General features: G+C 43.2%; 1 protein-coding gene across 1 annotated transcript; it reads right to left on the reverse strand.

Moving 5' to 3' along the window:
• Positions 1-256: 256 nt before the first annotated feature.
• On the reverse strand, positions 257-21,426 carry HPD (4-hydroxyphenylpyruvate dioxygenase). Its single transcript, XM_040420224.1, has 14 exons — positions 21,284-21,426; positions 21,172-21,198; positions 19,359-19,421; positions 17,832-17,936; positions 17,701-17,743; positions 16,839-16,921; positions 16,585-16,674; positions 8,692-8,795; positions 8,174-8,251; positions 3,890-4,052; positions 3,553-3,624; positions 3,114-3,236; positions 2,519-2,635; positions 257-537 (listed from the first exon to the last, which is right to left on the reverse strand). Exons 1-14 carry the CDS (start codon positions 21,407-21,409, stop codon positions 427-429), a joined length of 1,305 nt encoding a protein of 434 aa, XP_040276158.1. The 5' UTR covers positions 21,410-21,426; the 3' UTR covers positions 257-426.
• Between the last annotated feature and the right edge of the window lie 6,539 nt (positions 21,427-27,965).

Consider the following 27,965-nt stretch of genomic DNA (forward strand, 5'->3'; position numbering starts at 1 on the left):
GAAAAAGACCAACATGGCAACCCTGGTGGCCAAAAGACTTAACTCCAGCAACTACCCGTCAAGAGGCTTTTAGACTTACAAGGTTAGTTTAATGAAATATGTAACATCTTTGTAATACAGGTTATTATATCACCACCTTACTGTTTCTTGGGAAAGGTCTATTACCAAGGATTCTAATACTTGGGATTTTGTACAGTCAGATAACTGGTGACTGTAAGCATCCTTATAGTTTACATGAAGGGAATCCTTTACAAAAATGTCATGCAATTCATGTCATACAAATTAATGGTACATTAGATAATGTGTAATTAGCAGTCTGGGTGGACCACTACTAGTGCCTCCGCCAAGTTTACACTATGTTTTAGTTTTTTTATACAATTAACATCAAGATTTTCTGTAGAAATGCACATGTATATCTGCACCATCCTATAGGCTTTCAATATCCCCATTTGGAGTTAGAACAGTGAGGTTTCCTCGCGCTGCCTGATCCAGTTCAATAGCTTCAAACAGTGACTTGAAATTTCCAGCACCAAATCCCTAAAATAGAAATCATGTAGTATATTATTACATTATTATACTTGTGCAAAGACTCTCTTCACACTTTTGCTGGTTTATGTTCTGTCAGGGCTCCAGGGTTGACACCAGAAATACTGCAGGCTGCACTAAGATAATCATTCCACGTGACATCGATTTAATATAAGAATATTTGACACAATTTTCTGAACTTGATTATGAAGCATCTGTCACCAGGGAACGTACAGGTCCTCTAGTACAGTTTTTTAGAAGATCTTTTATATCCTAAAGGAGTCATCCCATGAATATATTACTACGCAATGAATAGGGAAATGCAATAGGGTATTTTTGCAATATACATGTCAGTAAAACAGTTTTGTTATGTATGTTACATTTTCCTCTCTGTTAGCGCCCCCTGTTTTTCCTTCTGGTCCACCTTCTTCTGCATTCAGAGGTGGACAAACACGCTCAGTGGCTTCCCCTCAGTGCTGGCTGATAGAACTCATAGAGAAGCAAGTGAAGCAGCCTCGACACCTTTCATTCATCCCTACTTATAAATCCATAGACATATATAGCTATATCTGTCCCCGGACAGTGGAGAAGTTAATTTTGGGGGAATACATATGTATCTCTGGGGCTATATGTGAGGGACTATTTTCTATCCAAGGGAGGAAGGGGTTAACAAGAGCTAAATGAATCCTGGGAGATGCAGGTGCTTGACAAGCTGGTGCACTGCCACAGTAAGGAAAGAAAGACCTCCATGTAAGTGAGTAAAATAATTTAAAATAATTTTAAATTAACATCTTCGGGGTAATTTTTTTAACATTGCATTGTACTCATTTTGGGCTAAAAAACATGTTTTTTAATTGGTCTGTATAAAATTTTCAACAATTGGTGTTCTACAGCCCCCAGTTTCAGTATATCTGCAACCTGTCTTGCTTTCTGTTATCGACGGAATCCGTCAGACAGCAGCTCTGACAGCTCATGTGTAGTCCTTATCTCTGAATTCCTGACACCTGATAAACACTCATTTAAAGGGCATCTGTAGCAGATTTGTACCTATGAAACTGGCTGACCTGTTACATGTGCGCTTGGCAGCTGAAGGCATCAGTGTTGGTCCCATGTTCATATGTGCCCTCATTGCTACACCTGGAGGCTCTGCTCTCTGTGCAACTGCCGCATCCTCTGCACTTTGATTGACAGGGCAGTGCAGTGAAAACGTCATCATGCCTAGTGGCTCATTTGCATATATTATATCTTAATTTTTCTCAGAAATAGGTACGAATCTGCTGACAGATGCCCTTTAATCCATATTCTTATCAAACTGATAAGAGTTTAGCTTTAAGAAACCTACTAAGACCGCATGATTTTCAGGTCAATTATCAATCAATCAAGCATTCATAGGAATGCTTGTTCTTGATAATTGACCCCTATAATCGAGCATCCAATGAAATATGCCTGATTATCAACAGTCCATCTCCCTCTCAGGGCTCATGCACACGACTGTAGCCGTTTTTGAGGTCTGCAAATTGCAAAACACGGATACCGGCCATATGTGTCCTGCATTTTGTGGAACAGAATTTCCTGCGCTCCATAGAGGGCAAGAATAGGACATTTTTTTGTGGGGTGTTCCGGAATGGACATACGGATGCGGACAGCTCACGGGTGTGCTGTGCGCATGTTTTGCTGCCCCACTGAAGTGAATTGGTCCACATTCGACCTGAAAAAAATGCAGATCAGATGCTGACCAAAAATACATTTGTGTGCATCAGGGCTTAATCATTGAAATGCTGCTGATAATCAACAGAGCTGAATTAAGGAATCAGTCCTCCTACATTCAGTTTGCATCGGCTTGTGTAGTTAGGCCAGTGCAAACGAGTGCCAATGGATGTGCTATTATATGAGGGGTGTAATACAGCCCTAATAAGAGTTTGGTACTATTGATGTGTATTTGCTAAACAGCGATTTATATTACTCATTTCATTTAACTACCCTTCTTACGTACCTGATGATTGTGACGCTGAATAACTTCAAGAAACAATGTTGGCCTGTCTTGGACTGGTTTGGTAAAAATCTGTAGCAAGTAGCCTTTTTCATCATAATCCACCAAGATCTTCAGATCCTAACATCAGGTAATTATCGTTAATAATGTATTATGTATGCTGTGTATTTCATTAATGGGGTTTTCCAGGAGTTCAATATTGATGGCCTATCCTCAAGAATTGTCATCAACATCAGATCAGTGGGGGGCCAATTCTCGGTACCCCCATCGATCATCTGTTTCATCCGGTGAGTGCTGAAGGCTATTCACAGTATACCAAGCACAGCGCCATACATCAGCTGTGCTTGGTATTGCAGCCCAGGCCAATTCACTTGAATGGGACTAAGCTGCAAATAGGCCATGTGACCAATGGAGATGACGTCACCAGCTTAGAAAGAGGCTTCGGCGCTCATCAGAGCACTGTGGTGTCTTCAAACAGCTGATTGGCGGGTGTGCTGGGAGTCAGACTACCACCAATCAGATATTGATGATCTATCCTGAGGATAAGTCATCAATATTAAACTCCCAGAAAATCTCTTGACCTCAAATGTCTACCAACCTCTAACTTGTCAAGGTTTTCTTTTACTTGTATTTTTGCTGTTTGCAAATTTTCCCTCAATGTCTGGTAATAAGTGGATGGAACAGACATAAATTCCATGCCCCTTTCTTTTAAGTTGGTTATCTGCAAGAAATATTTTTAGGAAACATACGGTATTTATTTATTTTTGTAACAAAACTGTATGTATGTGACAATAAGAGCATGTTCACATCACCATTAGTTATTTCCATTGTTCTGCTCCGTGAGAGGAGCAGAACAAGGAAAATAACGGAAGTGCCAGATTCAGCACATAACAGACATGAACGGTGCAGAACAGACCCCAGTGACTATAATGCAGGCAGAACTTTTTTGTCCTTTCTTTAGTGGAATCTGCAATGGAAGCCCCTGAGCGGAGCCTCCAACACAGAGGTGAAGAAGCCCTAAGATAGATGATACTTACTGCACTTATGATATCTGAAGTGTTTAGGGCAATGTGCTGAACTCCAGGGCCACCGTAATAATCAACATATTCCTATGGTGGAAAAAAACATGATGATGGCATTGCACAATAGTTATTGTACATTTAAGATTTCATACTTGTTAGTACCCACCATAAGTGTTCATATTAATACAAATTAACTTTCTAACTTATCTGTATTAAAAATTCTGTTGTCTGTATGTAAAGAGTGGTGACTTGGATCAGCCCTTATATTGCCTCCCCTCATTTCAACGTACATTGTAAGCCACCTGCATATGTCATTGTTTTGTTTTCAATATGTTCAGTATGTACTTTGTACCTCGATCTGAGATTTCCTCTTTCCAGCAGCTGGCTCATTTATGGGCATCTTAATGGTCTCCTCATAGTTCGAAACTACAATAGAACGGAGCGCACTGAACTCTGTGTGAAGTTGTTTGTCATCTACAGACCAAAAGCGGTGAAACAAGAGACTTTTCTGGTACCTGCAAAAATGTCAAGAAGTTGCTGGTTAACTGGAGGTTTTAATTTCCATAGGTAAAATGAAGTTATTCTTGTATTGTGACATTTAACTTTAGGTTAGTGTTGCACTGCATTGGGTTTTGCAAATAATGGGAAAAAAAATACAAAAAATAAATAAATAAATCAGAGGGTGTAGAGACTCGGATATGATTAGTATGTTGAATTAACCTAATAACTCTGTGCAGTAATATAGTAAAATTGTGCAGTATTAGCGTACCCCTACACAACAGATTTTGTTGCAGAAATTTCTGTTACTGAGAATCTGTTCCATATATCTAAGTGTGTAACTAGGAACAGGGGTTTCCCTCTTGCTTCATGTTCACCTAGTTATTGGTTTTGCCTGGACAGTTGCTATGAAATTGCCTTACATCTGAATATGGGTTTGGTTATCTCCTAGCTTTGCCTGGTTGATTAGGGTGGAGTTGTTGGTTGTCCAGCCTTTATTTACTCTTGCCTTACTCCATTATGGTGGTCAGGTACAGTGCTTTTTAAGTGCCTTCCCATCCAGATAGTTTGTACTTTATTCAGTACTCTTGGATCTGTAGTTTCATGATTGTATCTTGTTCTAGTCTGGTGTGTTTGCTGTGTATTGTGGGACCTGTAGTTCCACAGTTTTTCTTGCTGTGTTTCAGATTTGTTTGTTACTGTACTGTTTATTGACTTGGCTAATTTGCTGACTTTAATTCAGATAGGGTCAGTTATGCATTGCTCTGTTTTTGTTCACGGTCTTTCATCTGCCATCTACCATATTCCACTTGATCCTATGCTGGATCATTTCCTTCTTCCGTGACCCTCAGCATTTGGTTCCTGTCATCCACCGCTGAGTCTTGCTTTCTGCCAGTAGTGATATGTGCTTCATAAACACTCATGATCATTAAAATTTCAACACCAAGAAGGACAAACTGTAAAGTTATGCAAATCAAGTATGAAGCTGGTATCACTAAGATCTGCAAATGATCAAATTTTCAACAAAGATGTCAGCAAGCACTGTTTGACATTGCGTGTCCTGGTGTCTGGAAGAACAATGACAAACTGGAATGACAACAAGTAGTGCACAGAAGAGAACCTCTGCAGCATAGACAGATCAGCTCATTAGAAGAATGGTGCATATTGATCCATTCTGTACTGCAAGTGAAATTGGATGCCGCATCCCAAGCCTAGGGTGCCAAACAGTGTCTAAACTAACCATCAGAAGGTGTTTGCTGACATTGGGCTATGTGGTAGACATCCAGTTACAGGTATTCCACTGACCTCACACCACAGCACTCAAAGGTTATCATGGTGCACAGGAAGACAGTAATGGAGGCTGGAATGGAGGTCTATCCGCTTCAGGGTTGAATCAAGCTTTTTTTCTTGGAAGCAATGAAAGCTGTAGATTAGTCTGGAGACCACGTGGACAACGGCATGTGGTCTCCACGTGGGCATTGCCATGATGAGGGCTTCACAAGGGAATGTTACACTTGTCCTACTCCTGGGGTTATGATGTGGGGTGGCATAATGTATGGTAGCTAGACCCCTCTAGTCTTAATTTCTGATACACTAACAGCTTGGTATTACATGGATTTTGTCATGGAACCAGTGCCCCAGGAGCCAGGCCACATGTTTGTACTTCTTAACGATGATTGTGAACAAGCCTTATCCCTGACAGGCTATTTAAGGTCTGAGACCTCAGTCAAAGTTATCTGAGTGCTCAAATCTCCTTGGGTTCCCATACTTTTGCAAGGTACTCTGTTCCTTTTTTTACTCTAACATTTTACAAAACAAAAATAATAAACTGATATTGCTTCATCTTTAGGTTTATGCCTTTTGAGATCATTACATCTTCAACTTGCTTAACTATTCATATTAATAGTAATTTTGACCAGGGATGGCCAAACTTTTGCATGGACTGTATGGACACAGTCTACAAGGCCCAGACCAGTGGCGTAACTAGAAATGACTGGTCCCCACGGAAAAAATTTTAACGGGCCCCAACCCCCTCAGGGACATGTTTACAACTCCCACTCCTGTGGCTATTCAAGATCACACTCTCTCAGACCAGGCCCGACAGCTGCTCCGTCCGTATATACTGTATATCATGTCACTGTATATAGTGTCACTGTATATAATATCATTGTATAATACTGTTGAGGGGGCCCTGACAATAAAATCTTTTAGTTTTCCTCTTGGGTTGGCCCTTTTTGAGTTTGGGTTCCGTAACAGCTGCTTCCACTAAAGCTATGCCCCTGGCCCGTAAGCACTAGCCCGTTGTGGGGAATTTCTACCCTGGGTCTTCCTGTGTGGTTATATTGTAGAGACTAGTTTCCCTTGAGCTGGGTCAGAGGCGTTTTTTGGAGATGTCTGAACCAGGCAACAACTAGTCGATGCTTGGCTGGATAGTTTATCCAGGAAAAGTGCTCGGACCTTTGTAACTTGGGAAGTGTTTTGGATTTCACCATGCCCCTCTGTGACCATATTGTGATAGGTTCTTTGATTGTCCATAATCTTGCAGTGCTTGTACCAAATATTAACAAAACATTTAAAAGTACCATATTTTTCACTGTATAAGATGCACTTTTTCCCCCTAAAAGTGTGTGTGTGTGTGGGGGGGGGGGGGATGGTAGTGCATCTTATAAAACGAATACTAATGAGTGCTTCCCTAATGGAAGGGCTCATTAGTAAGGTAGGACCGGGGAGCAGTGAGTGTAGCACTGATAGTGCTGGTATTACTCACCGCCCGCTGGTCTTGGGGGTCTGATCTGAGGTCTGATGGAAATTAGGAGTCTGATGAAAAAGAAAAGTTTCTTATTTTTCTCCTTTAAGGCTACTTTCACACTCGCCTTTTAGGCGGATCCGTTACAATAATACAACCACATGCATCCGTCATGAAGGGATCCGTTTGTATTATCTGTAAAATAGCCAAGACGGATCCATCATGAACTCCATTGAAAGTCAATGGGAGACGGATCCGTTTTCTTTTGTGCCAGAGAAAACTGATCCGTTCTCATTGACTTACATTGTGTGCCAGGACGGATCCGTTTGGCTCAGTTTCATCAAGCGTACAGCAAAATGCTGCAGGCAGCCTCCAGAGCTGAATGGAGACTAATCGGAGGCAAACTGATGCAATCCGTTTTGGACAGCTTGTGAGGGCCCATGACAGATCTCACAAACGGAAAGCCAAAATGCGAGTGTGAAAGTAGCCTAAAACCTAGGGGCATCCTATAGAGTGAAAAATATGGTATTTATAAAAGATAATTTTTAGCGGAATAACTTTTCACAAGGCCGCTTCTGTTTTGCGGTTCAGTAAAACACGGACACCGGCCATGTGCGTTCCGTATTTTGCGGACCACACATGGCCGGCACTATAATAGAAATGCCTTATCTTGTCCATTGCTGCGGACAGGAATAGGACATGTTCCTTTTTTTGTGCGGGGCCGCGGAACGGAAGTGCGGATGCGGACAGCACACTTTGTGCTCTCCGCATCTTTTGCAGCCCCACTGAAACTGAATGGGTCCTCACCCGTTCTGCAAAATTGCGGAGCGGATGCGGACCCATACTTTGCGGATGTGTGAATGGACTCTTATATGAAGTCTGCTTTCCTTTTTTATACACACACATATATGTGCCTACACACAGAGATATGCTATGCTATACAGTATTGTATCTGTTTAGCAGTACAATGGACTGGGATGTCCCCCCTCAGGCTCAGATATTTTTAGTGCTTTTGTGATGGAGAAAGTCGTTTTCCATAAAGTGGGATCCAGTGCTTGATTAGCTGAAATTAGTACATAGTTGCCCAGATTTACTAATTGTAAATTGGCTGTCTAGACCTGCACCAAATTTCACACAGGGGCTCATGCTGGATAATTAATCTGGTGCAGAAATAGACAATTTTCCTGACTCTATATAGATTTTTACATCAGAATTGTGCCACAATTTTGGCACAAAAGGCGCATTCTATGGATCTGCCAAATTACATGAATTTGTGCCTCCTCAAACAGCTGATCTGCAGAAAACCCCTTTGAAATTTATAAGTCTTTTAAGACAGAAAGGAGAATGTGCAACCAATGAGCACATGATAAGCATTTTGTCAGATATATTTACCAGTCTACAATTGGAACCATTTCATTATCAGGTTGATTTCCCACGACATGGTCAATGAAATTAAGTTTGCAGCTTGGCCTATGATAGAAACAAAAGCAACAAGATCAGCATTAACCTCTTTAAGACTGAGGCCTTTCATTGTCTTAAAGAGAGTCTGTCAGCAGTTTCGACCATGCTAAACTGCTGACAGCACTAGGTAAGCTTGGGGAGAGCAGAACAAACATTCTTTTATAGAGCTTTTATTAAAATAATGGAGAGGACTCCTGTGCACATGTACAGCAGTCCCAACAATGTATTTCAGTGCAGCTTTGAGCGTGGGGAATGGGGGGCAGTAGAAAATAACAAATAGTGATCTGAACTCCATATCTGCAGTACTACTCATTTAATATTATCTTCTTCTCTTCCCCAGCGAAGTACAAAGAAGATATACTGTACATTTCCTGCTTTGTATATAATCCACAAGTAATAAAAAAATGTATCATTATTCAATGACTCTTACTAGAAGGGGGATCACTTACAGCTTTGGGAGAAGAGGATCCTTAAATAATGGAGGTTGAAACCCTGGTAAGAAGATGCCATTGTAATCCAACTTCTCCACCAGTGTGTGCGTTGTATCTCCATACTAGATGCAGAGAGGTTAAACTTCATTTTGGGAAAGGTCACTGCTTCTCATGGATTTACAATTATTACTCAAGTAACACTTCATTGTATATATTAAAAGTAACACTTGCGGTTGATGCAGTTCAAGCTTCTAATCTAAGATCTCCTACCCGTGAGGACATGCCATGGGCAACACAGCATTGTTATTCTCTTTTAGGCTGGGTTTCCACATTCAGGTTTTTTGAAGCCAAAGCCAGAAGTGGATTCAACAAGAGGACAATACTTAGATTTTTCATATATTTGTCCTCTGTTTATGATCTATTCCCAGCATTGGCTTAAAAAAATGCATAAAAATACTTGAATGCAGAAACCCAGCCTTATACATAAGATCCACCCCGAATCATTTAGCCAAATCAACAATGATACATAAAGTCAATCAATAGGAAGGATTCCAATATAAAAAAAAAACCCATAAAAACAGATTCTTTGAAGTATTTTTTTTTGTTTGTTTTTTATCTTGGGCAATAATCATGTAGCAAGCTCAGCTGGTAGTGATCCAGGTAGGCAGTGAGAAATTTACGTTTGTAATGTAGCTGGCTCTTTAAACAAAATATGAATATTTGTGAGGCTAGAATTGATTTATCTTAAACCTTGGGGACAACTTCAGGGTACTCTAAGATTGTACATATATACATGCAGCAAATCTCCTTCACAGTATGAGGACGAGGGATCATTATTGTGATGCCTCGTCCTCATACAGAATCATTGTTTCTGAGGAGCAGATTGGTGTTTATACCACATGATCTGATGCGCAGAAACAATGATTGGTGGGGCCTGTGCAAACGACAAGGTCACTCGTTGAACTAGAGTTTTGCGGGAACAAGTGTTCGCAGGAATGGTTGTTACTGATAATCTGGACGATGATTGAATAGTCTTAATCCAGATTTAAAGGCCCCTTTACACTGCTCAATGAAGCAGATGATTGTCAGGAAGAAAGAGTTCCTTCCTGACAATTGCCTGGTCGTCAGTGAAGGAGACTGCTGCGTTTACATGAAGCAATCTCCTCCACAGTATAGGGAGAAGCTATGGCTTATGCCACTGCTTGTCCCCATACAGAATTATTGTTTGCCAGCAGCAGAGTTCTGTTTAGACAGGACAATCTGCTGCCGGCAAACAATGATTTGATGATTTAAGGCTTTTATATACTGCCCTATGTTTGAGCCAATCGTTACTAACGAGCACTTGTATGAATGCTCGCTAGTGATAATCTGGTAATGTAAAGGTGCCACTGATTACGCAACGTAATAACAGGATCATTGAGGCAGTCATCTAAATCATCAAGCGATGGCATTAGTGATCCCTCCTCCCCATACTGTGGAGATTGCCACATGTAATTGCAACGATCTCTTCCACAGACGAGCAGGCGATTGTCAGGAAGGAACACATCCTTCCCGACAATCATCAGCCTCATCTGTCAGTGTAAAGGGGCCTTGAGGTGTCCACACCAACGATCCTATAACCCGATGAATGAGCATATTGCTTGTTCTTTGGGTGATCAGCAGAACCTTTACACCGGTATCGCTAACGAGCATTCGTACAGAATTCACATGTAATAGGTGTGGACCTTGCTACAGAAGATATCTGCAATGTTTGGCCTCTGCATAAATCAAGTGACTCTAAAACAAGGGCCAACACTCAAGACAAACATTGTTGTCCACTAGTCACAGTATACTACATGAATAAGATCTATTTTAAAAGGTTCTACTAAATATATTTTATGTGACTAAAATATAAGGGTCAAATTACTACTAGTGATGATCGAGCATGCTCGGCCGAACACCAGTACAGCCCGAGCATCTCGATGCTCGTCACATGGCGGTATTCGAGTCTCTGCCCCGCACGTATCTTGGCTGCTATGCAGCCAATAAACGTGCTGGTAAGTACTGCCCTCACTCTAATGCCGTAGCTATGTTGGCTACTGGCATTACAGTGATTGGCCGGCCAAACGCGTCATCGGGTGCTATATAGCACCCGATGAAGCATGTTTGGCTCATTCTTAGTCAGGGAGAGCTGTGCTGAGGAAGGGACAGACAGTGTAGGGAGTCATTTAAGAATATTTTTACCACCAAAACTTTTCAGAGACCCAAAAGTTCTTTTAAGGACTATTGTGTGTGGCAGCCATCTATATTTTTAGCGCAACCTACGCTAAATTGCTAAAACTTTACTGACCCAAAAGTCCTTCTAAGGACTATTGTGTGTGGCAGCAATATCTATTTTTAGCGCATACTGCGCTAAATAGCGTACAATAGTTAGGATGCTGCACATCTCCAGTGTAAAGTGTGCGCATCCAAAAAATATCTGTGATATCCAGTGTACTTTTTCCGTAGACTGTGTCTGCTGCGGACAGTGATATTAGCTGTGCCAAATCTCCTGTGTAAAGTGTACGCATCCATAAATATCTGTGACATACAGTGTACTTTGTCCGCTTCTGACAGTGACATTACCAGGGCCACATCTGCAGTGTAACGTGTGCGCTTCAAAAATATATCTGTCACATACAGTGTACTTTTTTGCATAGACGCTGCGGACCGTGACATTACCGGTGGTACCTCTCTTGTATAATGTTTCCTCATCCCAAATACCTGTGACATTCCCTGTAATTTTTCATTAGCCGCTGGTGACAGCATTGACATTACCTGTGGGAAATCTCCTGTGTGACGTTTCTACATCCCAAATACCTTTTTAAATTTGTTTGCGCATACACTTCCAAATCCTACGCTACTGTACAAGTGACAGACTTTCAATCATATATAACATTTCATATGAAGAAGGCGAGCAGTAAGGGACGTGGCAGTGGCCGTGATGCTGATGGTGCACGCATAGGCCGTGGCCCTGGACGCGGTAAAACTGTACCTGTTGCCAGAGCACAAGAAAAACAATCATCCACGATACCTAGCTTCATGTCCCAGTTTGCAGGGTGGCGCAGGACATCACTCTTGAAGTCAGACCAGTGCAACCAGGTGGTCGGTTGGATTGCAGCAGATAATGCTTCCAGTTGGTTATGCACCAACCTGTCTTCCACCAAGTCCAGTCTCAGTAGCCAAGAGTCTGCTCAACCCTGATCCTCCTTCCTCCCACCATGGAGAGTCTGGGATAACAAGTGATCCCACACTCGGATATTCCGAGGAGCTCTTTTCAGCACCATTCATTGATTTGGCCCTCTCGCCAAGTACGCTTGAAGAGGGACAGATCTTGTGCCCTGATTCCCAAGCTCTTAAGCATCCACAATCACAAGAAGATGACAGTGGGGAACGGCAATTACTGTTTAATGAGGTGGATGATGAGACACAGTTGCCAATAACTCAGTGCCAATTACTGTCTCAAGAGGCTGATGAAGAGGATGAGACAGTTGTAAATCACTGAGGTAGTGGTTAGGTCAACAAGTCAGGAGGATGAGCAGAGTGAGGAAGTGGAAGAGGAGGTGGTGGACAATGAAGTCACTAACCCAACCTGGGAAGGTGGAAAGCCGATTGAGGACAGCAGTACAGAGAGGGAAGGGTTCTGCTGCACCACAACAGGCTGGAAGAGGCAGTGGGTTGGCAAAAGGGAGAAGGCAGGCCACACCAAACAGGCCCGCAACTGTTCCACGGAGCACCCCCTTGCGGAAATCTCCCTTCCACAGTATGGCGCTTTTTTGAGGAAAGTGTGGACGACAAAATAATAGTAGTTTGCAACCTGTGCCATACCAATATGAGCCGGGGCGTGAACACTAGCAACCTCACCACTAGCATGATCCGCCACATGGCATCCAAGCACCATAATAAGTGGGACTAACACCTAGGTCCACAATCTGTGTCTGCGGGTCACACCACTGCCTCCTCTTCCCCTGTGTTACTTGCTGGCCAATCCCCTGTCGAAGGTGCAGGCCCGGATGCATCCCACCCTGCACCTGGACCTTCGCAAGCACTATCAGCGACTGCATCCACTTCCGTGTCCCAGCACAGTGTCCAAATGTCCTTACCCAAGGCATTTGAACGCAAGCGCAAATACCCAGCCACCCACCCACCCAGAGGCCATAGCACTAAATTTGCAGCTTTCCAAATTACTGGCCCTGGAAATGTTGCAATTTAGGCTTGTGGACACTGAGGCCTTCCGCAGCCTGATGTCGTCCTGCATTACGCAGTCCCCAGCCGCCACTATTTTTCAAGGTGTGCCGTGCCCGCCTTACACCAACATGTGTCCCGTAACATCACACGTGTCCTGACCAGCGCAGTTACTGGGAAGGTCCACTTAACCACGGCGGACACATGGACAAGTGCATTCGGCCAGGGACGCTACATTTCCCTGACGGCACACTGGGTGAATGTTGGAGGCCGAGAGTGAGTCCTACCCTGGTATGGCACAGGTGCTGCAGACACCAAGGATTGTGGGCCCTAATTCCATCAGGGTTTCCGCCACCACCTACGTTAGTGGCTTCAACCCCCACTTGTCCTCCACCTTCTCCTCCACTTGCACCTCTGAATTATCTGTGTGCAGCACCAGTCAGTCATCAATCGGTAGCTGGAAGCAGTGTAGCACTGCAGTGGGGAAGCGGCAACAGGCCGTGCTGAAGCTGATATGCTTAGGGGACAAACAGCACACCGCTGCAGAGCTGTGGCAGGGGATAAGAGACCAGACTGAGCTGTGGCTCTCACCACTCAACCTAGTACCAGACATGGTTGTGTCTGATAACGGCCGTAACTTGGTGGCGGCTTTGGAGCTCGGCAAGCTCACACACATCCCATGCCTAGCCCACGTCTTAAACTTAGTGGTTCAGCGGTTTCTCAAAACCTACCCTAATTTGCCTGAGCTACTGGTGAAGGTGCGCAGCGTGTGTGCACATTTCCGAAAGTCATCGACAGCTTTAGCCGGTCTGTCAACGCTGCAGCAGTGCTTGAAATTGCCAGCTCACCGGCTGTTGTGCGACGTGAGCACGCGCTGGAACTCTACGTTCCACATGTTGGCCAGGCTTTGTGAGCAGCAGAGGGCAGTAGTGGAATACCAGCTGCAACATGTTCGTCGCATTTCCAGTCAACTTCCGCTATTCATTGGGTTGAGGAGTGGGCATGGATGTCTGACCTCTGTGAGGTTTTAAGAAACTTTGAGGAATCAACACAGATGGTGGGCAGGGATAACGCTATTATCGGCGTAACCATCCCACTTCTGTGTCTACTGAAACGCTTGCGGCTCACAATTACCGACGACGCTTTGCATGTGGAAGAGGTGGAAATGAGGGAAGACATTCCACAGGGTGATAGCCAGACCACCCTCAGTTTGTCTTCTCAGCGCGAATTGGATGATGAAGAGGAGGAGGAGGAGGAGGAGCAGGAGATGGTTGCCTCCGCTACAGAGGGTAGTACCCGTAGAAGTTTAATTCCACCATTTTAGACAACACGGATTACTGCTTGTTCACCCTTCTCGACCCCCTCTACAAAGAGAACTTCTCATCTCTCATACCTCTGGTGGAGAGGACGAGCAAAACGGTGCAATACCAGAAGATCCTTGTTGAAAAATTGCTCCAAAAATTTCCATCTGACAACCCTGTCGGCAGAGTCCGTAGTTCCTCGGCCAACCGAGGAGAGGAGACATGGGGAACACACAGCAGTTCCAACAGAGGCAGGGCAACATTCTCCAAAGCTTGGGACAGTTTCATGACACCCCGCCAGCACCCTCACCCTGATGCGCGGCCTAATTTCACAAGGAGGGAAACATTTTGGAAGGTGGTGAAGGAGTACATAGCAGACCATGTCAGCGTCCTCAATGGTCCCTCAGTGCCTTACAACTACTGGGTGTCCAAGCTGGACACGTGGCACGAACTGGCGCTCTACACCTTGGAGGTGCTGGCCTGCCCTGCTGCCAGCGTTTTGTATGAGCGGGTATTTAGTGCTGCTGGTGACATTATAACAGATAAGCGTATCCGCCTGTCAACTGAAAATGCTGACAGGTTGACTCTTACAAAAATGAAGGCCTGGATTGACCATGAGATCTCGACTCCACCAGAGGAAAGCTGATGAACATAAAGGCACTTTAAATGTGTTGTTTATAATGTAATGAATACACTGTATTCCCATGCATCCCTTCCACCACAAACAAGGGTATATGGTTGAAACTTCCTTTTCTCATATTCCTTCTCCTCTTCCATCATATCAACATGCTTATTCGTCGCATATAATGCCCTTGCATATATGCCCTTCACATATAATGTTTTAAAGCAGGCATCCTCAAACTGCGGCCCTCCAGCTGTTGTAAAACTACAACTCCCTCAATGCCCTGCAGTAGGCTGATACCTGTAGGCTGTTCGGGCATGCTGGGAGTTGTAGTTTTCCAACAGCTGGAGGGCCGCAGTTTGAGGATGCTTGTTTTACAGGGTCAGCTCAGTTGCAGGCCCTTGTATATAATTTTTCATAGGGTCAGCTCACCAGCAGGCCCGCACCTAAAATCTTTTACAGGGTCAGCTCACCAACAGGCCCGCACCTAAAATCTTTTACAGGGTCAGCTCACCAGCAGGCCCTCGCATATAATGTTTTACAGGGTCAACTCACCAGTAGTCCCTCGCATATAATTTTTTTACAGGGTCAGCTCACCAGCAGGCCTTCACCTACAATCTTTTACAGGGTCAGCTCAACTGCAGGCCCTCGTATATAATGTTTTACAGGGTCAGCTCACCTGCAGTCCCGCACCTAAAATCTTTTACAGGGTCAGCTCACCTGCAGGCCCGCACCTAAAATCTTTTACAGGATCAGCTCACCTGCAGGCCCGCACCTAAAATCTTTTACAGGGTCAGCTCACCTGCAGGCCCTCACCTATTATACCTAATAGGTAATTTGTAAGTTGATAGGGCAGACATCCGAATGGATCGTCGCGGTCACAGGGACGGGCGATCGGCCAAAGGTTATCTAGAGTCACCAAAGTGGCAGCAGGCCCTCGCCCATAATGTTTTAGATGGTCAGATCAGCAGGCCCTTGCTCCTAATGTTTTTGAGGGTCATCAGCAGACCATCAATCATAATTTTTCAAGGCTGTGTATGATGCCCTCCTTTATGTGTAACAAAGGGTGTATTGGAGTGCCGGTTCCTTGTAATTTTTGGCAGCCCTTTCACTTAGTGCATAGGCTTTATGAGTGTATGAGTCCCACTACATGAACAATTGTACCACAATGTGAATGAGGCCCTCCTTTATATGATATACAGGTTGTATCAGAGTGCCTCTTCCTTGTAATTTTTGGCAGCACTTGTACTTTATATACAAGTAAATATACAGGAAAGAATATTTCCTAGCAATTTTTCCTCTAAAATAGATTTTATCTTCGGTTTTGTGTGTATTATTGTCAGTCTGTAAAAGTTGCGTACTACTCGGACAACATTTTTCCCAGCAGCGACCTGGGAGTCCAAGATGATTTCCATCAATTTCTGACTTTTTCCTATGAACCAGGCACCCTCCCCTCTTCAGAGCAGAGGGTGCCTGGTTTAATGCTTGGGTTCTCCTATTGACTTCCATTATACTCGGGTACTCGGTAGAGCACCCGAGCATCCCGATGTGTTCGGCCAGAGCACCCAAGCACTTTGGTGCTCGATCAACACTAATTACTCTGAAATATCCTCCCCTACTCCTGATGTCCACCAAATGTACACATAAAGGTATATTATTCAGACTGGAACACATGCAAAGGATCACATGGGGCCTTGCCCTCCTCACTATACAGTGTTCAGATATTCCAAACTGCAGCCTTGTTCAATGGTACATATCAATGAAGAGCAATGAATATATATATACCGTCTGAATGATTGCAAATTTCACTCTTCCATGTTTATCTTCTTCAGTCCAGGGCTCCTTTACTATTACCGCCCCCCTTTCTTTGGCTTTCTGTTAGAAGGATATTGCAAAGTATTAATCAAATGACTATACTTCAAAAGTGTTCAAGTGGTTGATCCAATGCTTTTTGTTGTGTAAATCCTTAGAGTAGTTTTATCTATTACAGCTCTTCTTACAGAGAACATATAAATGTAGTAAATGCCATTTATAGTCACCTTAACAAGAAAGTCGCAGTCTTCAACTTCAAACGCTACATCTTTGACACCATCACCATGCTTCTGTAAATGGGCTCCAAATTCTGGACAAGAAAATATTAGCATAAATGTCTCTCTCTGTACGTATATACCGATATGTATGTTTCCACGTCTCACATGTTACAGAAACAGCACAGTTCACCATGCTACACTATTTCTGTAACTCCCATTAACTTCTAGGGGAGCTATGGAACAGTGTTTCTGTACCCCTATGATATCTGGCCACCATATCTACCGTAGGTGGGGTGAGGTCATGGGGCCCCACTCTGAGATAAAAATACCACTGTGGAATTTGAGTATATCCCATGGCACCCACAGATCTAAAAGCAACTATAAAATCAATGTTTAGAGCTAGGCTACATTCACACAACCATGTTACAGCCTTTTTTTTTTTTTTTTATCACACACCAGTCTATTATTTTTCTCTGCTTTTTTTTTTTTCACGGGGTGGGAATAATGGATGTGAAAAAAGATCCTATTTTGTTTGTTTTTTTATGGCCCTACAGCCCCTACAATTGAAGGGGCCGTTTTCAAAAAGCCATGAGTGAAAAAATGACCGTATCAAATGGATCTTAGGGGTGTCTGCACACAGTGTGGATTATGTGTGTTTTTCTTTTTCGGATTTCATGCCGAAAAACAGCAGAATAATACAGTACCAGAAAGTGAATGAGATTAGACAATTCTCATGTACACTTTGCTTTATTCTTAGGTGCGGAAATTTACTTGCCGTATTGATTTTGAAATCTGCAACATGTCAAATCTGCACCAAAAACTACACAGAAATAGTGTGGTTTTATTAAGAATATGTGTCAATAAAAAATACCTTTATTTCCTGGAGTAAGTGGAGACACAAAGATGAATATTATCTGCATGGAAAGATTAAATATGCTTTATGATTGTCCTATGAAACATGCTTAAAATCAGGTTCTTCTAAGCTTTCCTCAAACTACATACCTTGTCTTGTTTCACAACGTGAGTAACTAGGTCCCGGCTACCAGTCTCCAGGCCCTTGTATGCCAATTCCTCAAATCCTAATTTGTTGCAGTAAAAAGAGGCAGCCTGAAGTGAGAGGGACAAAGTGAACACGTTTTCTGTTAGAAGAAAATATACAAAAAATGACACAGACAGAAACGGTGAAGAGAGGTGGACCTAGGCCTGTTGACGTTCATCGGATCCTTACCGACCTATAGACCTACTGTATTACATTTATCAATTATAATGGAGAATTTACTAATGGATAATACCGCACAGATGTCTGGCGGCTCGTTCACCTCTCATCCAGTTTGAAAATTTTAACAAAGCAGATGGGAGCCCCATTTTCAGATCATTAGATGTCCCAATGGTGAAATATTTCTACCATTCAACTTATATTATTTTATATATATTTTTATACAGTCAATACATTTCAGATAGCACAAAAATATGTTATGAATATGAAATTATGCAGCTCAGGATACTAAAGACATTTGATTATACAATTGGTAGAAACACAAAAATTTGGTAGTGCCCCCATCCTTGCCCCAGGGCCCATGTTCAGCATATACATAGACATAATAAACATATATAACTTATAATTATATATATTAATTTCAATACAAAATTGTACATATATTTTGACATTTTTTACATAAAATTTAAAATAAATAATAAAGGTGCCGTAGACAGGGTGACTGTCAGCTGAGCTATTGATCCTGCTAAAGTGGTTCTCCGGGACTAGAAAAAGATGACAGCTTACTTCCAAAAATTGCACCACACCTGTTCACAGGTTGTGTGTGGTATTATAACTCAGCCCGATTCACTTCAATGGAGCTGAGCTGCAATACCAGAAACCACCCATGGTCAGGTGGGGGGCTGTTTTTGTAATAAGGCAGTCATCTGTTTCTAATCTTGGACAAGCCCTTTAAATTCTTCTGGCTTTCTTATTTTAAAAGTACATTGTACAGGTGGCCAACAGACACATTTGGCACCTCTTATAACCAGGAAAAAAAAAAAGGCTGATCATGGAAAAATTTAACCAATCCAAATAATGTTTCAACTGATTTGTCCTATGGTCTGCCAGAATTCTTAGAAATTAGATTGTTGCCTGAGTCAATGCTTTGCTGGAGCTACTGACAAATCTGTGTTGCCTATGGGCTGTTTAGAGAGCGGGACATCTGTTACATATTGTTACAATCACATCTTCTCATCTTTCTAGAAAACTGTCTAGTAAATTTCTAAGATATGGAGAATCATTGGTTATCGCAGTTTTCCATGTCACCGTGTCCTTGAGAGACCTTTGTGAGACATCTCAGCGACTTCCACTGAAGGATCAGAGTGCATTCCTACTAGAAGCACCAGATGTACACATCATAAGTGGAAACAGATTATGGTGGGACCTCAGACCCTCCCCTTCACTAACCAATCACACTCTGCAGCTACAACTGGGTAACATGCCAGGGAGAATTATTTTATCTTCACTTTAACTCATTTTGTGCCACCTACCTGCTTTGCATTGCTCACCCATAGCGTAATGGAATGAAATCTGAGAAAACGTCCGAGTTCATGCTGAATCGAAAAAAAACAAAAACACATTTCATGTTTGCACTTTCAAAAATAACACTGATAAATCAGAGAATTATTGCTTTTATATTTTAGCAAACCTATAACCTCCAAACAGTTATATGCAGGTGATAAGTAAGTAGTAGAATAATTATTATGAGATACCACTAATTAATGTAGCTCTAATAGACAGTGGTTCCAATAGTTGGGTAATTTTCTCATTCCATTTCTATAGTGTTTTTCACTTTAGCTCATTGACACAATGTGGCAGATTTGGCGCACAACTTTCTGCTGCTGTAAGGGTATGTTCACATGGAGCATTTTCTATTCTGAAAAAAACCTGATGCAGAATCCGTATCAGTTTTTTTTTCAGATGCATTTTTAGCCCCGTTTTTTGTGTAGTTTTAGCATGGATTTTCCTTTCTGCGCAATTTCAATGGGAATCTTGGACACATAATCCTCATTAACAATGGTATGGTTTTTAAAAGTACAGTCAAAATCAACATGCAGATTTCACTGAGGAAGATCTGCATGCATTTTTGGCATGGATTTTTTTTGTGCAGAATCTGCGACAAAAATCCATTATGTGAACATACACATGTGGCACATTTTGTTGCATTTTGTTGTAAAAAAAAAATCCATTTGTCTGAATGGGGTTGTTTGGCGCCAACGCCGCCAAGCACATGGATTTCTGCAAGTCTCATTCAGGTGACTGGAGTTGATTTTCAATCACACAAACTTTCCATGACAAAATATGTGTGCGTGAAGGCACGCTAAATGGAGTTGGCAGAAATTTTTGCACATGCTGCAGAAACAACCCCATTCAGATGCAGGAGATGGATTTTTCACAGAAATTTCAGCAACTAATCTTCCATGCGTGAAGGTCAATGGGATGCCCAACCTGCGGCCCTCCAGCGGTTGTAAAACTACAACTCCCAGCATGCCCGGACTACCTACAGCTATCAGCCTACAGCAGGATATGGTGGGAGTTGTAGTTTTACAACAGCTGGAGGGCCGCAGGTTGAGCATCCCTGCTCTAAAATGCTACAGCCAAATGTGATTGAAATGCTGCAGATTTACATAGAATAAACATTTTTTTTACACTGAAAAGCTGTTTGTATGCAGATTCCACTCTGCATGGCATAGGCTAAAATCTGCAATGAAAATCTTCACGCAAGTCATTTTCTTCTGCCAATATTTTCTTACCTGTAGCCATTTTTTTCCCCCTATAGAGAATGTGATCTAAAAATGCCAAGATCTACGGCATGCTTTGTTTTTAAATAAAAGAAGCCAGAAAAACAAACCTAATTAACAAAAACACCTGGAGCAAAAAAAAACAACACTTGTGTGTCCTGTGTTTAATATTTCCCATAGACCTTCAACTAACATCTGGAGTTAGAGGTTTCACAGCAAAAAAAAAAAACAGCAAAAAGTGCAGGTGCCAAAAAAGCTGCAAAATGTATGAACAGAAAATCACCAGCAAAAACTTGCATGAATGCTCCCTAAAAAAGGTAGTGTGAATATTCTCTTATTCATTTAGCTGTGTCCCTGTAGATAAAATTAGTGAATTGTGAATTTTCCCCTAGTTATGCAGCAGTATTATACGCTCAAACATCATGATGTATTTTTTATACTTTGTGCTTTATAGTAAACTCAGATATAGTATCTATATAAGTAACAGATTCAAGGATAATAACATCACTTTTACATAGAATAAGTTCTCTACATCAACATATCAGTATTTTAATACAAATACCTTTTCTCCTCTGTCATTATATGATGTCTAGAAAAGAGACCAACACACAAATTAGTTTTGTAGGAAATGTATCCATAGTTATTCAGTATATATACAAGTACTAAAAACTTACCATGGTTGATAGATAGTGAGAAATAGTGATATGCCAGGACTGATGCTGCAGACACCTCATATAGGTCTTGGGAGCTAGGACATCCCATTTGTGCTCCTCCTCACCCTTTGTAATATGAGGCACCATAATCTTTGCAGATGATGTGGCTATTGAGTAATGTCTGTTAACTTTGAAATGGCAAACAAATATGATCATATGGGAAATATAGATATACATATATACATACACACATTGACAGAAAACTAAATAATGTACCAAGAAGGAGTTGTTGGAACTGAATGAAGCTTTTTATGTGTGAATGTAATGATGATATATGTAAGTGATTACGATATAAGAGAGAAAGGAGCCTCTAGTAACCTGTTGGGCCTCCTCTAGCCTGGATAGAAGATGAGATATGGTTGGTCATGGAGGCATACAGGTTTTGTATAGTATCCTGTGGCACATTTGCCCACATATGTTGCAGCTTGGCCTTTAGATCCTGTACACTCGTAGGTTGCCAAAACTGGCATTCCAGCTGGTCCCATAAATGCTCAATAGGCTATAAATCTGTCAACTGGGCAGGCCAGGGAAGTGTTACAATCTGTCAGAGACATTCCTGGGACCTCTTGCTGTAGGTGAGCATTATCCTGTTGAAAAATGCCAGTTGGGAGCCCTGCCATGAGAAGCAACACATGTGGCCACAGGATGTCCTGCACATATCACTGAGCTGTTAGGGTCCCTCGTATCACTACTAGGGATGACTGACTGTCATATGTGATGGCTCCCCTAACACAGGCCTCGCCCCCTTCCCTGCCCATGCCACACCCACTTTTTTAGACCTGGCGTGAGCGGGGAAAAGTTGCAGATTGCGGCGCAAAGGACCAGTCCTTGGCAGTGCATACTCTATAGCAGGGATGGCCAACCTGTGGCTTTCCAGATGTTGTAAAACTACAACTACCAGCATGCCCAGACTGCCTACAGCTATCAGCCTATAGCAGGGCATGGTGGGAATTGTACATAGTTTTACAACACCCGGAGAGCCACAGGTTGGCCATTCCTGCTCTATAGTAAACGTGCCCCATGGAGTGATGAGGCTGCAGTTGCACCTGCCCTATAAATCCTCCGCCACATAAGGGAACGGCAGAGTTTATTCTCTGTTCAGTGACATCACTGTTCGCTATCCTTATATGCCTCCATGTGCATTAGGTTTCAGTTTTACAATGTTTATTATCTATGTGCTATTACTACATTAAAGGGCTATTCCCATCTGGGACATTTATGGCATATATACAGAGGATGTACCATAAATATCCAATAGGTGCAGGACTCATCTCTGGGACGTTCACTTAGCTATTTTCAGAAGTGCCATAGCAGTTAAGGAGATGATGCCATGCATCACTGGTGTGCTCTTATGTTCACTGTGGGACCCCCGTTCCTGGTATATTCTATACAAAATGACCAAAAGCATACAAAACACCCTATTTGCTGCCCACTGACAAAGTTTAAAATAATTGGCTTTGTTAGATCATTTCAAATGCAAAGGTATGTTTTTTATGTGGTTTTTGGAGTAGATTTGATGCGGATTTTCCACAGATCTCATCCTTCCATTGAAAACTGTGCAATCCGCACAAAAAAACACTACAACTCCACAGAGTAGGTTAATTTCTGTACCTATGAAAAAACAAAGGGGGTAATTTATTATCCAGAAATATGCCTATATTAGGCGCATTTCTGGTGCCTCTCATTCATCATTTTCTACGACTGTTTTAGGCGTAGAAAATGGTCTAAATGTAAGCCAGCAAGGAAGTCGTCTTACATTTAGAACCGGTGCTGGATGTGCCAAAGTTATGGAGATGCCTATATTAGGCGTATTTATGGTGGAGATTGCAGCGCAATGGTTAGTTGTCTCTCAATCCGTGACCTTTCCTCTCTCACACCAGGTCTAAAAAAAGCGGGAGGGGAAGGGGAAGGGCTGGTACGTCACTCTTAATAAATGATCCCCTAAATGTAGATGAAATTTGTGTTATCTCATGTACTCTGATGGTACTATATTACGTTACAGTTTTTCCACATAAAACCTGTGCGGAAAAACGCCCATAATCCGCACTGTGTGCAGGCACCCCTAGGCCACCAGCATACGTTGTGGAATATGTGTGATTTTTCCATGCAGATTTTTGTGTGGAAAAACCAAAGAGTAGTACAGTACCAACAAAGTGTATGAGATTACAAAAATCTCATGTACACTTTGCGGATTTTCTATGTGAGAAAAGTGACACAGCATGTCAATTATGTTTGCGGTTTTAGCTGTGGATTTCACCCTTTTACAATGAAGGGTGATATCTGCAGCAAAACTGCATAAAATCCATTCCAAAAACTGCTGTTAGAAGTTGTGGATATGGTGCAGAAACGCCCATATGTGCTGCCACTCATTCAGATTTTTCGATTCAGTTATGGGAGCCAGGAGTAAATTCAAAAAAGTGGGAACGTTGTATCTTCTGTTAATACCTTTTCTCCTGTTATGATGCACACTTGATTTTGGCTTCAAAAACCCTAAACCTGTGGCAGCACCCTAAGGCTACATTCATACGATGGTAGTCTACGGAGTTATTCACATAGGCTATGTCTGGAACTCCCATAGAAATGAATAAACTTTAGGGGAGCTGCAAGGGACCTGCAGGGGGTTACAGGGCCCCCGTTCTTGTGATTGGTGGGGGTTCCAGCAGTAGGAATATGTCCAATTCTCGAATATGTCCATTTTGCAATAAAGAATAGGCATTTTGACAATGTGGTCCACAGAGATTGTGGGATGCATGCAGCCAGTATCCGTATTTTGTGGATCCACGGTTTCTGGACCATAAACTACAGTACATATATGAGGCCTAGGGACGATACAGTTGCAGAGCTATTTATTCAAATCTGCTATGTTCCAAAGCCTCACCAGCTGCAAGCTATTTGAGAAGTGCCAGTGATAAAATATTGCAGAGAAAGGAAAATCAGAGGTTACTAGAAATGGTAAGCGGTCTGCATGTGCATGTCTTCCAATGATTTTCATAGGGGGTGTTAACTGCAATAAAAAGCCCATTGGATAGTGAAGAGGGGCGTGGGGCCAAAGCAGAGTTTGGTTTGTTCCGATACAAAAACATAAAATATATGTGAATATAAAAGTATTAAAATCTAAAAACACACAAAGATGATAACAAATATGCACTAAACAAAAAATATTACAATAATGAACTTACAAACCTAGATGCATGCAGTGCAGCCTATGTATAGTACAGATGTCCACAACATCATATGATAGTATTTTAGAAGTCAGAGGCTATAACAAACCATGAAAACACATTAGGGCATGTTGCATAGTTTTCTCTTTAAAGTGGTGATTCCTGTGTCAGCAGCAAGGTCGCTGCAGTCTGTTAGATTATCGCCTGTTAGTAATGCCGTCTGTACGTGAGACACTCTCTAGTATCTTCCATTTTTCATTATGTATGGCAGGTTTGTCCACTGATTCATACCTCCTAAACATCATTTCAGAGCCACAAAATGTCATAAAACCTCTTCCTCACTGCTCTATAGAGAGTGTACTAATACAACATATTGGGCCATATTAAACCAGAAGTGGATAAAAACCGTACTTTTCGCTTTATAAGACGCACGTAATGATAAGACGCACCTCTAAAAATATTCTGAACCAAAGGGTGTGCTTTTGGTGGGTTTTGAACTAAAGGTGGTCTGTGAATGACACTATTATGGGTGATCTGTGGATGATACTGTTATGGAGGGGATCTGTAGATGACGCACTGTTATGAGGGGTCTGTGGATGATACACTGCTATGAGGGGAGCTGTGCATGACACTGTTATGGGGGGATCTGTGCATGACACTGTTATGGGGGGATCTGTGAATGACACTGTTATGGGGGGGATCTGTGGATGATACACTGCTATGGGGATATCTGTGGATGACACTATTATGGGGGGATCTGTGGATGACACTGTTATGGGAGGAAGTGGGAGGAGCATGAGTAAGTGACTTTACGCTGCCGGCCTGCCTGATGGTATGATAGTGAGTTCTACTACAGACGATTACCATAGTTTTAACAAAGCAGGATTGAGGATTACATGACTAGACTTTACATATGAAGACTGCTGTGAGCAGGGCCCGGTGTAATGGAGTACAGTGACTGCACCGGGCCCCACCGTGAGTGCAACAGCAGTGACCGGCCTCAAGCCCCTCCTCCCACCCCGCGTGATAGAGCTCTGATACATCGCAGGCCGCGCTGTGCAGCATAGCAGTCGGAGATATATCAGTGTCAGCAATGGAAAAATTGCACCATTCACTTTATAAGACGCACTGCAATTTTCACCCCACTTTTGGGGGAAAAAGTACATCTTATAAAGCGAAAAATACGGTATGTCTTCAAGGCCTCATGCACACAACCGTATGTTCAGTCCGCATTTTTTGTGGAACGGATGAGGACCCATTACTTTCAATGGGGCCACAAAAGATGCGGACAGCACACCGTGTCCTGTCTATAGCCATATGCCCTGTAATGCAAGGCACCAACAAACAGACCAGTGATGAAAGCAAAAAGGTGTTTATTCACCAGAAACATAAACGTCCAGGACACTTGCTGGTAACAAGGAATAATAACAAAAACCAGGCAAGGAGATTCCAGGAATAGTCCCAACCTGTGCTGAATGATGCTGTGCACTTGGCAGTCGAGTCACTCCAGATCTTGGGTCCGTTGCAAAGGACAAAGTTCCTGGCAGTCTTCAGTCACTAGCAGTTGTGACCTATACCTGGTTGAGGGAAAATAACAGTGGGCACTGATCACCCTGAGAGACCTCCTTTTAAATGCCTGCTGACCAATCCCAGGGTGCCAAGTGTCCACTACCATAGGTGAACAAATTGCCCTGCACCTGAGTACATGGCCTAAGGCAATCACAAGTTGATTAACCCATGGCTGGCTCCCTAATCCACTTTGCTCTTGTGAGTCAGTATATTATGCGCCACTGGTCGACGAAGCGCATAAGAAGCGCGTACTCGCGACCGTGTATCCCTTTGCGAACCTGCCCTCGTGCGTACGCACGGACGCATGATTGACTCAGCGCGAGTATGCGAGCGCGTGGACCCAGATGCGGAAACGGAAGTCGCAGGAGACACCGGAGACAACCCTGGCCACGGCGTCTTGTCACTCGCCTGGCCACTCTGTCCCCGGGACTCCGACGGTCCTCCCTTCCGATGTCCACGCGAACGCATCCCCGCACTGGTTCGCAAAGGGGTCAGCGCTGGTGCATCAGAGACACGCATAACCTGTCCCGCAACTCCACGAGGACCCCTCTTGGTTCCCCTGGAGTGCAAAGCAGGTGAGGATCTTACATTACCCCCCCCCTCGAGGAGGCGGCTCTGAAGACTCCAAGCAAGCTTTCCCCGGATTATCCCGGTGAAAGGCTGCCACCAACTCATCCGCATGCACCTGGCGAGCAGGTATCCAACATCTCTCCTCTGGACCAAAACCCTTCCAGTCCACCAAGTATTGAAGAGACCTTTGGACAAAACGAGAGTCCAAAATTCTGTTCACCTCGAACTCCGGTACCCCTTGGACCTCCAGCGGGGATGGGGTCTGAATGAAGGGAGCGGAGTCGGCTGCCGATTTGAGAAGTGAAACATGAAAGGTGTTCACTCCTCGGATCGACGGTGGAAGAGCAACCTTGTACGTAACTCAGTTGATCTTTTGTGTCACTGGGTATGGGCCAATGAATCGAGGACCCAACTTGGAAGATGGCTGACGCAGCGGAATGTTCCGGGTGGAGACCCACACCTGATCTCCCACCTTAAACTTTTGCTCTACGGTGCGATGACGATCAGCAAATTTCTTCTGTTGCGCCACCGCACTGCGGAGATTCCGCTGGGCCGACGACCAAATGGGACGTCTATCCTCGAACCATTGATCCACCACCGGTGAGTCAGTGGAGGGTCCGGCCAAAGAAGAGAGTCTTGGATCCCTGCCCCCCACGCACCTGAACGGAGACATCTTAGTGGAAGCATGCTCAGAGTTGTTATAAGCCACCTCCGCAAAGGGTAGATACGCTGCCCATTCCTCCTGGCAGTCTGACACGAAGCACCGGAGATATTGCTCCAGGGTCTGGTTAGTCCTTTCCGTCTGACCGTTGGTCTCTGGGTGAAAACCAGAAGAAAAAGACAAATTAATACCCAATCGGGAGCAGAAAGAACGCCAGAAGCGAGAGATGAATTGCACTCCTCTGTCTGAAACAATGTCATCCGGCACTCCGTGTAATCGAAAGACATGATTCAAGAACAGATCTGCCAATTCTCTGGCCGAGGGCAATCCAGGGAGTGGGATAAAATGGGCCATTTTACTAAAACGGTCCACCACTACCCAGATTACCGTACTTCCAGAGGACCTTGGCAAATCTGTGATGAAATCCATGGAAATGTGAGTCCATGGAGCCTGGGGAATTGGCAGTGGGAGTAAAGTCCCAGAAGGGGCAGACCGGGACGGTTTACATCTGGCACAAACAGTACATGCCTGGATATAGGCCTTAACATCCACGGACATGTTGGGCCACCACACGTGACGTTTAACAAGGGCAAGTGTTTTCTTAACACCCAAATGCCCGGCAGACTTTGAGTCATGAAGCTGTTGGATGACCTTCAATCGAAGGTTAATGGGTACAAACCAT

Source organism: Bufo bufo, chromosome 2 (assembly GCF_905171765.1).
Source record: "Bufo bufo chromosome 2, aBufBuf1.1, whole genome shotgun sequence".
Classification (NCBI taxonomy): domain Eukaryota; kingdom Metazoa; phylum Chordata; class Amphibia; order Anura; family Bufonidae; genus Bufo; species Bufo bufo.